This window comes from Corvus moneduloides, chromosome Z (assembly GCF_009650955.1).
Source record: "Corvus moneduloides isolate bCorMon1 chromosome Z, bCorMon1.pri, whole genome shotgun sequence".
Classification (NCBI taxonomy): Eukaryota; Metazoa; Chordata; class Aves; order Passeriformes; family Corvidae; genus Corvus; species Corvus moneduloides.
This window is the reverse complement of record NC_045511.1, coordinates 15,632,597-15,646,648: the sequence shown is the minus strand read 5'-3', so window position 1 is coordinate 15,646,648 and position 14,052 is coordinate 15,632,597. Positions and strand designations below refer to the sequence as shown.

The following is a 14,052-nucleotide window of genomic DNA, read 5'->3' as shown; positions in this document are numbered from 1 at the left end:
AAAAAAACTATACACTTATAGACAAGCATTTCTGAAAAATGTGAAACTTAGTGAAAGGAGATATGTTGGTGAGTCCTTGTGTCTCTGCACTATGCTGGTAAACAGAATCTGATGGGATCTGTGACTTGTGTCCATTAAAAACAACAGGAAATTAAACATGGGGTGAGGAAAAACATTGAGAGGGGGAATAATGTTGACATAAGATATAGAAGGTATACTCATGCCATTAATTAAAGTGTTGGCTGGAAGGTAGGAATGATTTTGAATGGTATAAGTGGTCCAGGTGTTGGGAGAAGCAACATTAGAGCTGGTGATCCCAAAGAACTCCTTCCATTCTTATGATCTTCACTGCACTAACTTCATTGTGATGTGAGTTACTGTTCTGACAACTAATTGCTATAGACAAACTGTATATTAAGGTAAAGTTTCGATGTAGCCTTTTCCTTATTTATAAATGTTAATAATAAGGAAAAGAACCTACATGTGAAGGAACTTGCTCATACTCTTGTTACCTAAGGCTGTTTATTTTGGTTAATGATTTTGATTCTTAGAGTATTTAACCTGGTGGATTTTCACCTTATTTTTTATGGAGGCCCAAATGCAAGCAAACAGCATGGCTTTCAGGAGGACAGTCTTGGGCAGACTCCTTGTCATTAGTAAGACCTTTTTATAGTTCAGTTCTTTGTGTACATGCTGTGTCAAAACAAAATTATTGGCAGGTGAGTGCAAATGTGTTTGTGAGGTGCAGCTCTTTTAGATGGCAATCTAACTGTCCTATTTCTGCAATTTGTGGGTGTCCTCCAGGAACCAGTATTGTCTGAGCAGTTTGTGAATGTGAAGATTAAAATCAGACTGCCAAAGGTATAGTTTGCCAACAGTGTTTTGTTATTAGATCTCCTGTTCCTGCCTGGAATCTCATTCAGTTGCACTGTTACTCATACCCTAACCAGTTCTTTTACTTTTTCTTAATGCTCCCAGTCAAGCTTATTTCTGTCTCCTCTATATTGGTATTTTCTCTGTTTTGTGAAGCCAAACATAATAATATTGATTGATATTTTATGTCAATAAGATTTTATTAATATTTCAGTTTAAAATATTTTTCATGCTAGACCAATTCTCCTTCATTATTTGTGGGGAAAACACAGGTCCTGTTTTTCCTGGAAGCCGGTGGTGGGATGATTTTGCTTAAAAAATACATATATAAAAATTTACTGAAACCACCACAAATGTGATGGTGCTTTATTTTTGTGTTTCTCTTTTGGTGAATATACTAGGCTTCTGAAGTTGAACAGTGATACTTTTTAGTATCATTTTTTATCTTGGTGCCTTTCAGGACAAGCTTGTGCTCAATCCTGCTTGACAAGTAGCCGTGTTCCAGTTGGCTGAGTGCTTGCAATCCTGTAACTTAAATCGAAACTACCAGAAAATAGACCAAGGCTGTGATTAGGTGCCAATCACTACTGGTGTGGTTAGTCAGCAACTCTTTTTCCAGGGTGCATCTTGTTTACACTAAGTCTGAACAGGGAGTGTAGAAACCTGAGTCACTGGGGAAACTGTTCAGGTGACTTTTGTTGACAGGAGAAAAGCACATGCCAAAGGACAAGCACACAAGTGGTTTTGTTCTGGTTTTTCTGCTCTTTCCTCTTTGGTACCACAGTACTTGTGTCTTCCAGCAGCTGTTACCTTGGCTGTGACCAGGCTGTGTGATTTGAGCTAATAACTCTGGCAAGATTCTAGTAATTTAAATGGCCTTTACCTCTGTGTACAATGTCTGAGCAGAAGCTGCATGTGCTCTGTGTTTTGGAAGAAATGATTCTATAGGGAGGTGTATCTTATTTTCAAAGTAAATACGTCCCCCAACCCCCCAAACCTGAGGAAACCAATTTCTCCATTCATCTGGTTTCTGAATTACTATTAAGGGATTTTTGTTATGTGTGGGGTTTTAAAATAATTTTTATATTTTCTCTTTGGTTTTTTTTTCCCCCTCTGAAGCTTTTATTATAAACTAGTTGAGCTGTTGCTTTGTCATCAAGTCAGTTTACCAGCTCAGACTGTCTCCTAGCAGACTTGATACATTATCAGTCTGTCTCTTTTCCTGCCTTCTGGTGCAAGGATATGGCTTTCATTATGCATATTTCCTTAGTCTTTGGCAGCTGGAGGCATATGTGAGTTGCAGTCTGTTTTGTGTAAAATTAAGTAGCGTGGGTTTTGTTCCCTTAATCAAGGCATTTCCAATAACTTAATATATTTCTGCCACTAACTTAAAATAATGTATTTCTGAACCTTGCAGAATTTGAAAGAAGGGCGCTGAAAATTGGAAGCCTCCTTTACTACTCTGTTTAGTAGTATTTATCTTACACATTTAAGAGTTCTGTAAGATTTGATGGATTTTAATTTTTTTTCCATGATGAGGCACAGATTCAGGAGTGGGATGCTCTCTTTTCTGATCATAAAACAGTTAAAAGTTCAGGAGAAATCTGTAACCCATAAGGAGCCCCTTAAGGCAGAGTGACCAAAGTACAATCTGACAGAGTATCTCTTCTGAGAGAGTCAGACACACAATAACTCACTCCAGTACATTGCACCCAAGCTGCTTTTTGACTAATAATATTAAGGCTGCAGGAGAATATTGGAGAGGCGTGGCAGCTTGGATTACTGTTTAGTTCACCTCTTGGTTGGGGAACCAGGTCGCCTGACAGAGCTGTCTGTATTGCCGGCGTCAGGAGGATTAACCTCACATAATCTCTGTGATTTGAATAAGAGATTTTGTTCCTGTCCTCACTGCTCAGTTCAAAGCAGCTGCTGAGCAGAAAATTCAGTGGATCTTCAGAAATGTGTCTGTGTTGGTCAGCCAAAAAAAGGAAGAAATAGATGTTGCAAGGATTTCTTTTTAGCAACTGATTGAAGGGTTTGTAGGGTAAATGTGTATAGGTGGATTTAACTGTTCTCTGGAATCAGGGAAGTTGGCTAAAGCCTCAGTTTCCTTTTTGTTTGCTTGCAAGGTGTTCTCTTACACAAATAGTATCAAATCCATTTCTCCATCACCATACTCTGCTTCCCCAGCCTCTTGGAGACCAAACTTTGGGCAAAAACAGAGTCTTGTAAGCATATCATAACAAAACTTCAGTGTGTGTTTGTTTTCCCACTTCTCAAGAAAAGTGTAACTGATCCAGACCAGTCAGTTGGAGGTGATGCTCACCTGCCTGTGCTACGTCAGGCCAAAGCTAGGAGGGATTATGCAGTCAGCTGAGATGTATGTATTTGCCCTTGAGGACTGGTGGTGGTAGTAATAAGGTACTTAGCTCTCTGCTTAGAGCCCCACAAAACTGAGGATTTTCTTTTGTATATTGTTGTTAGGGGGAGGCTCTTCAGTGTTAAAAAAGCCAGACTGTGTTTGCTGTGTCAGACAAGTAGCAAAGCATCTTGCCTCTCTCTGATAGTTGTTTTCTTTTCCATGCAGAGTGATATGGGTTTGCGTGTGTTGTCTACTTTAAAACATCTGATACTGTTGTCAAGTGACAGCAAGTGTGTATAGCAAAATAGCTAAACTTATGAAGTGAGGTAGTTGAAGCATGCATTCCCCCTTGCTGTTGAATTCACCTGAAACTGTTGGTACCCTTAAGCCTTGATTATGTTGGGGATGAAGGAAATTTGGTGGTAGAATAGACCGTGTGAAACTCTGGTTTCTAAAATGTCACCTCTGGATCCTAAGCCTAGGGACATGCTAATTTGTAAAGTAGGTACTGCCGTATCATCATGTCATGGTCTTTTCTGGGAACTGTCTAGATGTTTGTGTGGATAAGCTATGGGCTAATGGGCTTCTTCTGTAGCCCTTACTCTCATGATATGGTTGTTCTTAGTACAAACTCCGGCTGAAGGTGTGGAAAGAGCCCTTGGTCTTCTGGGCGGAAGACATTTGATTTGGGACCCAAGTGCAAGATGTCATTGATGTCAAAGTGGTTCTTTGGGAATTCCAGCATCTAATTTGAGCAGTGGGACTGTTAGATTTACTGAAACAACTGATGTTTTGGGAGCAATGATTTGCATATCTGACTGGCTTTGTCATGGTGCTGGTAGGGGGAGAGGCAGTAACCAGAAGGCAAACATCTGTGAGACAGCAAAAAGGGTCTCTGGTATCTTGCTTGTGAATATTCTTGTGTTACTTGGCTGTGGTTCTTCGTGGAGAAATAGGACAGGAGAACTGACAATTCAGAGCCTTTTCTCGTTGAAGAAAACCATCTGAAGACAGTTTGAATGCTCCACTTTGCTCGGGCAAATGCTTGTTGAGGTGACAGCTAGGAGCAAAGTGAAGTTTCAGGTAGACATTAACATGTCTGTGGAAAGATTATGAAGGAGCAAAGCACAGTTCTGAATAAGCATCTGAGGATGCTGACTCTTGCCTTGCAAGAATTAACTTGTCAGTTTGCACTGAGATTGTGATTGTTGCCAGCTTAGTTGAAAAGGTAAGTAACGAGGTGAAGGGCTCCCTGCAGAGCAGCGTGCAGGCTGGATGCACCTTTTACTCCAGCACTGGCTGTGGGGCTCCTGAGAGCTGGAGCACATATTTTCTGCACAGCCTTTAAGGACAATAATGAGATGCATTGTGGGAGGCTGTCATTTCAGCAAGTCCCAAAGTGGACAAAAGATGGCTTATGATTCTCAGTTATTGTTCTAAGTACCTGAAAGATGACTTGAACTCACGGAGTTTTTCTGTTTTGTGCTGGTTGGAGAAGTGTCCTGGACAACCTGCCAGCCATCTGAACTGGGGGACCATGCATGCAGGAGAAAGGGGGATAGATACACTCTGGAAGACTGGAAGAGCATCTGCAGTGATGGGAATTTCTGGAACAGTGTTCTGGTGTTGGGAGTTCCTCTCCTCTCTTCAAGTGCCACTTCCTCCTTCTCTCTCCTGCTCAGCATTTCACCACACAGGCTGCCTGGATGTAGAAGCTTCTGCACTTTTTCTGGTTCCAAGTACATTTCATGTAAAAACTGGAAAATATTTAATGGGCTTTTGACACTCTGGATTCACTGGCAGTGCAAATCTGTTTCAGGAGGTTTTAAGGTTTAAGACCTGCACGTTCCTACTTTCTTTACCGCTTCTGGCATCTGATTCCAGCTTTCTTGGCTGTATGGTTCATGAATACACTTCTGTTTTTACCCCTCCCAGAGAGAAGAAACAGTATTGTCAGGCTTATTTCGGCTGCTCTTTATCTGAATCAATTGAAAGCTTCCTATTGCCTTTCAGGAAGCTTTTTCTGGGATCAGCTGTAAGTAAACTTCTTGCAGCCTCTATTGCAAAGCAGAAGTTTCACTAAGTGCTAATGTTTAATGTAATAAAGATTTGAGCTGTGGTTTACCAAATAGCTTATCAATGTTTTAAGCATTTTATTGTTATGATCTCCTGAGGCTTTTTTGGATAAAATGATCTGCATGTTTTGAAATGCTGGATTCCTTTCTCAGTGATGAATGGTCATGGTGTATTGTATATATTTTGCCAGTGTTCTGTGCTAGATTTTTAGTAAAATCAATGTATTTACTTAGAAGTTCAGAGATGAGGGTACTTCTAGGTTTTGGGACCTGTTGTTTTGTGAGTCTCCTCCCTCTTTTCCTCTCTGTGAACCCTGTCCTAGTTGTTCTACTTCAGATATTGTTTTCAAACCAACAAAAACAGACTGACCTTGCATCCTGATACTACTTTCCTGAGAAATGCTGGTGTAAGAATTCGGAAGAGGAATCTGATATCTACGTGAAGGAAGGAATCAGTTGCAGACCTCTTTAATTTTCCCTTTGCATTTAGTCCCCTGTGGCCGTTGCTTTCTACAAATTGCATACATAGTTTAAGTTCCGTTTTTCCTGTTCTGTAGTTCCCTAGTAAAACTCAGTTTGTGTTTTGAATACATTTCATTTTTCTGTCCAAAACTCTGTTCACAGCTCCAATCCCCATATCTTCTGCAGCACGACTTTATTTTTTTTTTTTTAATTGCTGTAGTGTTTTCATCACCTGTGAGTTTCTGTTGCTGACATAGTTCAAGGAGTATTTCAGGCAGGTGAGTTCCTGAGCTATGCAACAAACAAGAATACATATGAAACCCTTCAGTTCAGGAAGTTGAAAACCTGTGTGATGTCAAGTCAGCGTGTCAAATCAGATCTGGTACCAGATTAACCTGTAAACAAGACCCAGATGTGTCTCTTAACTGTCTAAATCAATTTTGTCATTGAAAGTGTTTAGAAGTCTGCTTACATTAACTGCCTAGTACATTAAACCTGAATAGAAAGTAAATTGTCACCCCTTCTGTCGCATAAAATACATTTTAGAGAAGTAGACCCCTTTAAAAGAAGGATACTTGTGCTGATGAGGATTGAGTTTTATTATGAAATAACCCCCACAGTTAAACAACTCTTGCCAAAGGATTTGCAAAGTTTATCTGCTCCTCCAGGTATGCTGTGAGAATGTGGGGAATATGTGCAAATACCAGAAAGGGTTTCCTACACAGTTTTTTAATTTGTTCTGTTTACATTATCTAGTAACTTTGATAGGGATGCAAGAAATGAAACACAAGCTCTGATGCAAGCTGAGCTGTGCTGTATACACTTAAAAAGTTTTATGCAAAAGCTGAGCTGAAAAGTGACAATATTTGCAGGAGGCATGAAATTACCTGCTTCACTAAGGGGATCAGACTGGATGTCTGAGCAGAATAGCTACAGGTGTCTTTCATTTTATAACTGGATCAGCACAGTGCATTAACTGTGGGTTTGCTCAGGTTTGTGTAGATTTGCCGTCATGCTGTCCTGCCAGTGCTCCCAAGTTTATGTGTGTGAAATACTGGGGAATAGTCCAGATATTGAGTCACTGTGCTGTGTTGCTCTGATGTTCATGGGCTATGGCAGTAATAGAGATTTAGACAAGACTATTATATATATAGATACATTTACATATATAGCTTTTACGTATAAAAGCTAGGCATTTTCTGCTTAGATTTCGATACTTTGCTTGCCAAAGTTCATCCCATACAAGTGAAAATTCTGTCAAGAAACAAATGTTGGGGTCAAGTTTAGTAATGAGAGCCAGGCAGCAATATCCCTTTGGGACTGATCTGTCAGCCCCAAGTTGTGGAGTGTCTGGACTAGGGAGGGGAGCAGGTGGGATGCTATCTTTCTGCAGGTTGTGACTCTTGTGTGTGTGTGTGAGGCGTGGATCTTAACTGACTGTAGAATTTACAGAGGAACAGGGAAGCATCTAGTGAGGTTTGGCAGTGTGGGGAGTCGCTGGGATGTGTACTTTATGTAGTGCTTTCCTGGAAATCCTCTATGAAATGGTGCTGAACCTTGAATGGGAGTATTGAGTGTGTGTCTCCTTAGCACAGAGATGTGGAAAACCCTGCAAGCAGTCACATGTCCCAGCTGCTATCAGTCACTGTCCAGTGGGCAGGAAGGGTGGAGTGGCTGGTAGAAAGCTGTTTGTTGGAAACTGTATTGTAAATCAAATAAACGTAGTAGTTTTGTGTTTACCCTCTGGACAGGGTAATAAATCTGCAGATCATCTGATCAGGAAGATGTTAATTCATGTGAATTAGGAAGAATTCTAATTCATTTTCAAGACATCTGGCAATACAGAAATCTCTTGGGTAGATCAATTTGCTATCACAGACTACAGATTAGAATCTCTCTTTTGCCCACCCCCTTCCTGAGAAGAATCCTTGAGTAATGGCTGGTTGCTGACGGGAACCTTTCCTTTGTTTGATGTAGTTCCCAAGGCCTTGGGAAGGGCAAGTCGATCTGTCCTGTGGGCATTCAGAGTGGTCAAACTGAAGAAAGTTCTTTGCTACATGATTGAAAACTGCAATATATTAACTCTGCTTTGTGGTATGTTGTTTTGTTTTTTGTGTTTTTTTTTCCATTTCTACGAACTATTAAAAATTAATGAACTCATATCGCGTCTATTCCATTTATTCTGGACTACTTATTAAAGCAGTTCGATCCATCGGTTCAGTTGAGGTAACCTTGGATATCTGGGTTCCTGCACAGTTGTCTCAATCAGAGAGGTAATGGGTTTTGAACAACTGTTTCAAGTACTAAGTCAGAAAAATTCTGTCCTTAGATGCAACCTCAGTTCTTTGGATACTGTTGAAAATCTGCACTATATTCCTTCTCTTTGCCAGTTACCAAGCAGAGTGGCATTTCACACTGGCTCTTCTTTCTTCTGGCAGCAGAGCAGTTCTCCGATCAGCCCAGCCCTCCTTTCACATGAAGCAATTACAGAATGTTATCCCCTGTGTACTGTGAATTCAGTCTCAGCTTTTAAGACTGTTGGTCCATGAAGGTACCCACTGTGCTTCCCTTATGTCATTCTCAAAGAGAATACACTGAGGCATAAAGTACTCTCTTCCCTGCTTGAGTGGAACAATGTTTCTATGTAAACCAGTAGTTTGTTTTGCCTGGCAGAAAAACAAAATATAAAGTAATGGATGTGACTTAGGTCCTGTGTCTCTCAGTGGCCCTTGAGGCTGTAGGAGCCTTGCCTGCAGTAACCACCCCAGCTCCGCAGGGCTCTGCTGGGAGAAGTTAGAGCCCAAGCAGACCCTGCTCTGGGCTCTGCAGTTATAGCAGAAGCTGTTGAGGTGCTGCTGAGTGCTGGTGGGTCCCTGGGGCCTCCTGTGCAATTGTCCTTCCTCTGAGGTAGGTCAGGGAAATCTCTTCCTTCTGAGCATAATTTAACTCTGAATGTATGAGAATGCAGTGGAGCCTTTCTTTTTATGCCTGTCTCAGGCTGGAAATACCAAGATGGCTGTGTCACACTGAATCTTTGTAACAGACTTGGGAAACGACTATATGTTTTATCCGGCTTTTCCTTTCTTAGTAATTGTGAAGGGAGGTGAAGAGTTTCATGGCACGGTCTGTACTGCTTTTCTACTATGGCACTTGCAGTTGCGGTTAATGGCATAACTGATGCTGCTGGGCTTTAATAGGGATCATGTGAAACAAAACAGTGACTGAGTTAAAATCACAGGTGAGGTCACTTCATGGCCTCGGCTTCCTCCAGCCTGGAGCACCTTTTGGGTTCAAGTAGGGGAAAAGAAAAGGGTTCCTCACCCTCAGGTGGAAGATGAGAGTGTGCAGAGTCTGAGCACGTTTTGATTTCCAGAGGAGGGAAAGAGGTTGTGGAGTCTGCCTCACTGGAGATCTTCAAGAGCCCTCTGGACACAATCCTGTGCTATGTGCTCTGGGATGACCCTGCTTGAGCAGGGAGGTTGGATCAGATGATCCTTTGCGGTCCCTTCCAACCTGACCCATTCTGTGATTCTGTGAAAGGTCCTTGTGGGTCAGGGTGGGATCTCCAGGGACAGAGCAGTCCTTGTTAAAAGTGCCAGTCTTCAGCCACTTGCCACCCTGTCATGGATTTTTATCAATAACTTCCAAGAAGTGAGTGGGAGGTGTTGAGTTTCTGGCTCTGCCATGGGGCACATGTGCTATAGTTGCTAGTTCAGGGTTCAGGCAGCAAAATTGTTTCCAAAGGCTCAGTTAGAGAAAGTGTAACACATGTGAAGGGCTGCAGCACTGCCTAATCATTGCATCGTTCCCAGAAGGGTTCCCCTGCCTTCTATGTGCCTGCTGGAGGCTGCACAGGCTGTGAATTCGGTGTTTTGAGCTAGCCTTGGGTAGTATCAGCAGCCTGCTGTGGTCTCTTATTTCTGTTGTTTAAGCAACCTTTGCACCCAGTGCTACATGTCACTGTACACTGAAGTCTGAGCACCTGGAAAAGGTGAGAAAAGCAGAGTGAAATGGAAATATGTATTGATTCTGCTGTTCAGCTGGGAAAGTTACTGTAGAAGTTAGGGTACACTCGAAAACACATTAATACTGCATTTGTGTTTCACAGGGAGGAGGAAGATATTTTTCAAATAGCTGATCAGGAAAATGCTTTTCGAATGCTCTGCTTTCAGCATTGCATTTCTTTTTAAAAGCGGTAATTAAAACTGCACCTTTCCATTCTTCTAATTTCTCCCACAGCCCCTCCTCCATGGCACTTTATTGTCCCCTGCGAAGGGATGTAGGTTTTGTTCTAGTGTGGGGAGTGATCGGGTAGTAAGTCATGTGCTGGATTTAGTTAGAATGTAATCTTTTGGCCATCTGCTCAGGCACTCCCTGTGTTGCATTCCTCTCACTTGAAAGCAAGTGTTAAAGGTGATTTGGGATGTGCAGGTGTTCGGTTCCCTTTTAACTTAGTATGACTGTGTGAGGAGGTTTGAGCAGGATGTTTTCTGAGCCTTGCAGTAATTTGTCATGCTTAATTTTAATTGTCTTACTGGTGTGTGTAGCACCTGCTCAGGAAAAAATACTATCATTCAAACTACTCGAAAAATATGTGGATAAGGCTTTCTCCTTAGAAGTGAGTTTAAGAATACTCTGATGTATGCTCTGCTATTGTTTTTTCATCCTCCACAGTGACTCTGGTCCTTTTTTTTTTTTGCAATTCCTGGCTTTTGTTTTCCTTTCCTAGTCTTTAGGAGTTTATCTGGTCCTCTAGTCCTTTGTAAGTGAAGGCTGTAAAGCATCTGGAGTCTTGCTGTGGCTTTTACTAAATTTTATTTTATTTTGCTTTTTTAAGTTGCAGGCAAGACTTAAACTTAATTTTTTTTTTGTCTCTTTATTAGAGTAATGCCAAAATGGTGAGAGATGCTCAGAGGGAAAAAAATCTCTGGATGAATTTAATATTTACATCAAGTTTTTTCTACTTTCTAAGAGCTCCTTGGAATAGCTGTATCTCTGATACGCTCAAGTCTTTTTTGGAGATTAAGTGAATCTTCCTGTGCAGAGAGATCAGGTGCATCCCTGTGCATCTGTTTCATGAAGTGCTTGCACATGGCAGTGCAAAGCACTAGGTCTTGCCTTCCTTTCTAATTTGGTATAATTTTCATTCCCTCCCTTGTATCCTGCTTGTCCTGTGCAGTGGCACAGGATTGGCATAGTTGGATGTTTGCATCTGAATGGATGGACTTTGTGTGCTGCCCAGTTTTCTGAGAGAAGCTATTTGAAACTGAACAGAACTTGACATCTCCAGCTGGTTTAAAAATGCTCCTTTCCCAGAGACTAGGAGTACTGTGAGATAACTGGGAGTGAGTCAGGAAATACCTCATCTAGATCATTAACTTACATTATGTTAGGTTTTTGCTTTGTGGCAATGCAGGAGCGACTGTACCTGTAAAACCTGGTGTTGTTGGGTGCTCTAGAGAATGGTTTCGTTTTGTGGTACGGGTTTTATATTATAAAAATGAGATTTTATATTATAAAAATGTACTGTTACACATGGCTTTATTTCAAAGTACTGTCATACTTCATCATGTAGCAATGACTTTTCAGCCTTTGCTGTAATGCTGACTAATTGGTGCATCAGGCTTCTGTAGAGCTTCATAACACCTTTGAGTCCTTCCTTGAGTGCTTGGCATAGAGGAGCTCTAACCAGAGAGAAGGAACGGGTGTAGACAAGTTTTCCTAGTAGTGCTCCTTTGGAAAGCTGTGGTCCTTCATGGCATGGTTCATGGTCTTCAGTGCAATGCATCTGACCTGCAAATTCCCTGGGCTGGCAAACAGGCTGGGCCTTAGCCATGCCTAGAAGCCCATTCCAGCCCTGAACTCCCAGAAATTCAAGCTCTTATATGGGAAATCCTGCAGTCTCCCAGCCAGTCCTGGGAGATGTTCTGGGAGCTGCATCATGGCAATGCTTTCTGCACCCCTAGGAAATGCTTTCCTGTGGGGCTAACAAAACAAAACCATGTCCAAGTCACTTTTCATGGGAACTTTCTGGACATGCTGTGCAGGCTTGCAGATAGAGTGAAAGAATTACTGGTGAGATGAGACTCCCAGGTTTGCGATTCAGCCCTTAGTTATAAGCTCTGTTTCTGTGGCTAAAGGTGTGATTCGTTACATGCAGTTTTTCTAGAGGTCTGGTGCTCATTCCGGGGAGTTACTAAAGATTCCATTTTTGTCACGTGAGTCTGTAGGAGGCTTCGGATCTTTGTTTAGTCTGGCTGCTTCGCTGGGATATCCTTGTTGCTTCAAGCCCTGGGACAGCTCTTGCTGAAGCCCCACACAGACACCCCTCTCAGCTGTCGAGGCAGTGCAAGGCTTGCTGCCTTTCATCAAAGGAACCTCTGAATATTTAGAGGCTGTGACTGCAATGTACAGACGGCATCTTTCTCTTAGTTTGCCTATTACCGCTGCTGAGGCTGTCTTTTCTCTGTGTTTAGGAGCCAGTGGCCCACTCCAGCTGCCTTTTTAGCAAGTAATACCAAATTTCTGCACTGGGGTTACCTGTGCTTCCCTGCTAACAGTAGTGGAGCTGAAGCTTCCTGTGTGTCCCCTGCCCTCCTTTGCCTTTTCTTCCCCTAGCACATGCACTTCTTTGTCTCCTGCCTCTTGCAAAGGAGGGGAGAGGGGAGGTTCACAGATAAGCTGGTGCCTGCCCACTCCAGGGCAGTATTTCATGAAATGTCTGCTTTTGTGTGGTATGCAGAGGAGCCTAGAAAGTGGGTAGATTGTCCTGCATATTTCTCAAAGGTTAAACAGACTGATTTGGAGATTAAAAGGCATCTGTATCTTCAGTCAGCAAGAACACTGGCCCACACTATTGTATGTTTTGCTTGCACCATTAGGTTTAGCGTCAGGAATGCTTCAGGCCCTGAATCTGGGAAAAAAGGAACCAACTTATTTTGGACCTAAAGGCTTGTTGGCCTTGTCAGTCTAGGTGAAAACTATAGCCCTTTTAACAGAACAGTTTGTACTGTACCTGGTACAGCATTTTCCTTCTTGCAAACATCTACCTGGACTGTAAATGCTCACAAAGGAGAATTTCTCAAATAGCAAGACTGTTCTCCATCATCACACTCCCTTGCAGCTCTGCGTGTAACTGTGTCAGGGCATTTTTTTTAAATTTAAGTTTTTGATGTTTCTTTCTAGAACTTTTATCTTGTGAGTTGGACACTATGAACCTCTAATAAGTATTGGCAGCTCTGTTTTCTGAAGGAAACTTCACTGCACCAGCTTTTAAGTATTTTTGCTCTCTGGTATATCTTGCTTCCTAGCTTGTTAAATATGTTTTCATCTTAGTGTTAGTTTTCCAGTGGGGAAACTAGCTGGAGCCTAGAGATGTCTTCTCTTAGTGCTTACACTTAGCAATTCTAGTGAGGATATGAGCTTGCAAAAGGGAAATGTAAACAAAATCTCCCCTAGGTAGACATGGACCTTCTCCATCTGGTGAGATAAGAGCCAATACTGTTTTATGTTTTAACAATTCTATTTTTATGTATAAATACTGTCCTGGAATTAAATTAACAGAGTAGAGCTTGTAAAAATGACATTTGAGTTTACACTGCTGTTTGTTTGGCTTATTTAATTTAATTGACAGTGTCACAGTGTAGAGTTACTTATGGAGCTGCTATTCTGGCTTGATTATTTTCAATTTGTGGTTGAAAGTCTGCTATACAGCGTTAGGAGAATTTCTTTGTATACAAAGAAATGTTTCTTTCTTCTAGAGTGTTTATAAGTAACTTTGTAAGTGAGGTGGTATGAAATGACATCTTACTAGGCAGCAGTAACTTCTGGTTGCAAAGGACGGATTTTGAGATTGCTTTGCATTAACCATATCACACTGCTTTCCAAACATTAAGCCTGTGATTGTTTTTTAAATGCATCACTTTCAAGAGGTGCCATCGGGTACAAAGGACTTTTTGTCTCCAGATCTGTTTAACTGAGTGTGGATTTCCAGCTGCCAGGACTGTGCAGGGGATGTTGGCCAGTTAATATAATGCACTGTGATGCTTTAACTCAAAGGAGACTGTAGCAGGACAAAATCACTAACAGCCTCTTATTTTGTTCTTTTCCTTTTTTCTCTTTACAGTAAAAAAAGCTAAACTCCATGGACCACCAGGTAAGCCATGCTCTCCTGCTTGTTTGCAGCAATGGGGACCCCTGCTCTCTCACTGCTGTTTGTGCTGCTCCCTCTGGTTTTCCTCCACCTCCTCTCAGCTCCTCCATGTTCTCCTTAGGAGTGAC

General features: G+C 41.7%; 1 protein-coding gene across 5 annotated transcripts in view; it reads left to right on the top strand.

The window, feature by feature from the left end:
- The window catches only part of UNC13B (unc-13 homolog B), a 206,101-nt gene that overhangs the window by 12,422 nt on the left and 179,627 nt on the right, over window positions 1-14,052 (top strand). For all 5 annotated transcript variants that reach the window (XM_032095623.1, XM_032095621.1, XM_032095619.1 and 2 more), the window contains exon 2: window positions 13,898-13,927. In XM_032095623.1, coding sequence (XP_031951514.1) covers window positions 13,898-13,927 — 30 coding nt within the window. The remainder of the gene's footprint in view (window positions 1-13,897; window positions 13,928-14,052) is intronic.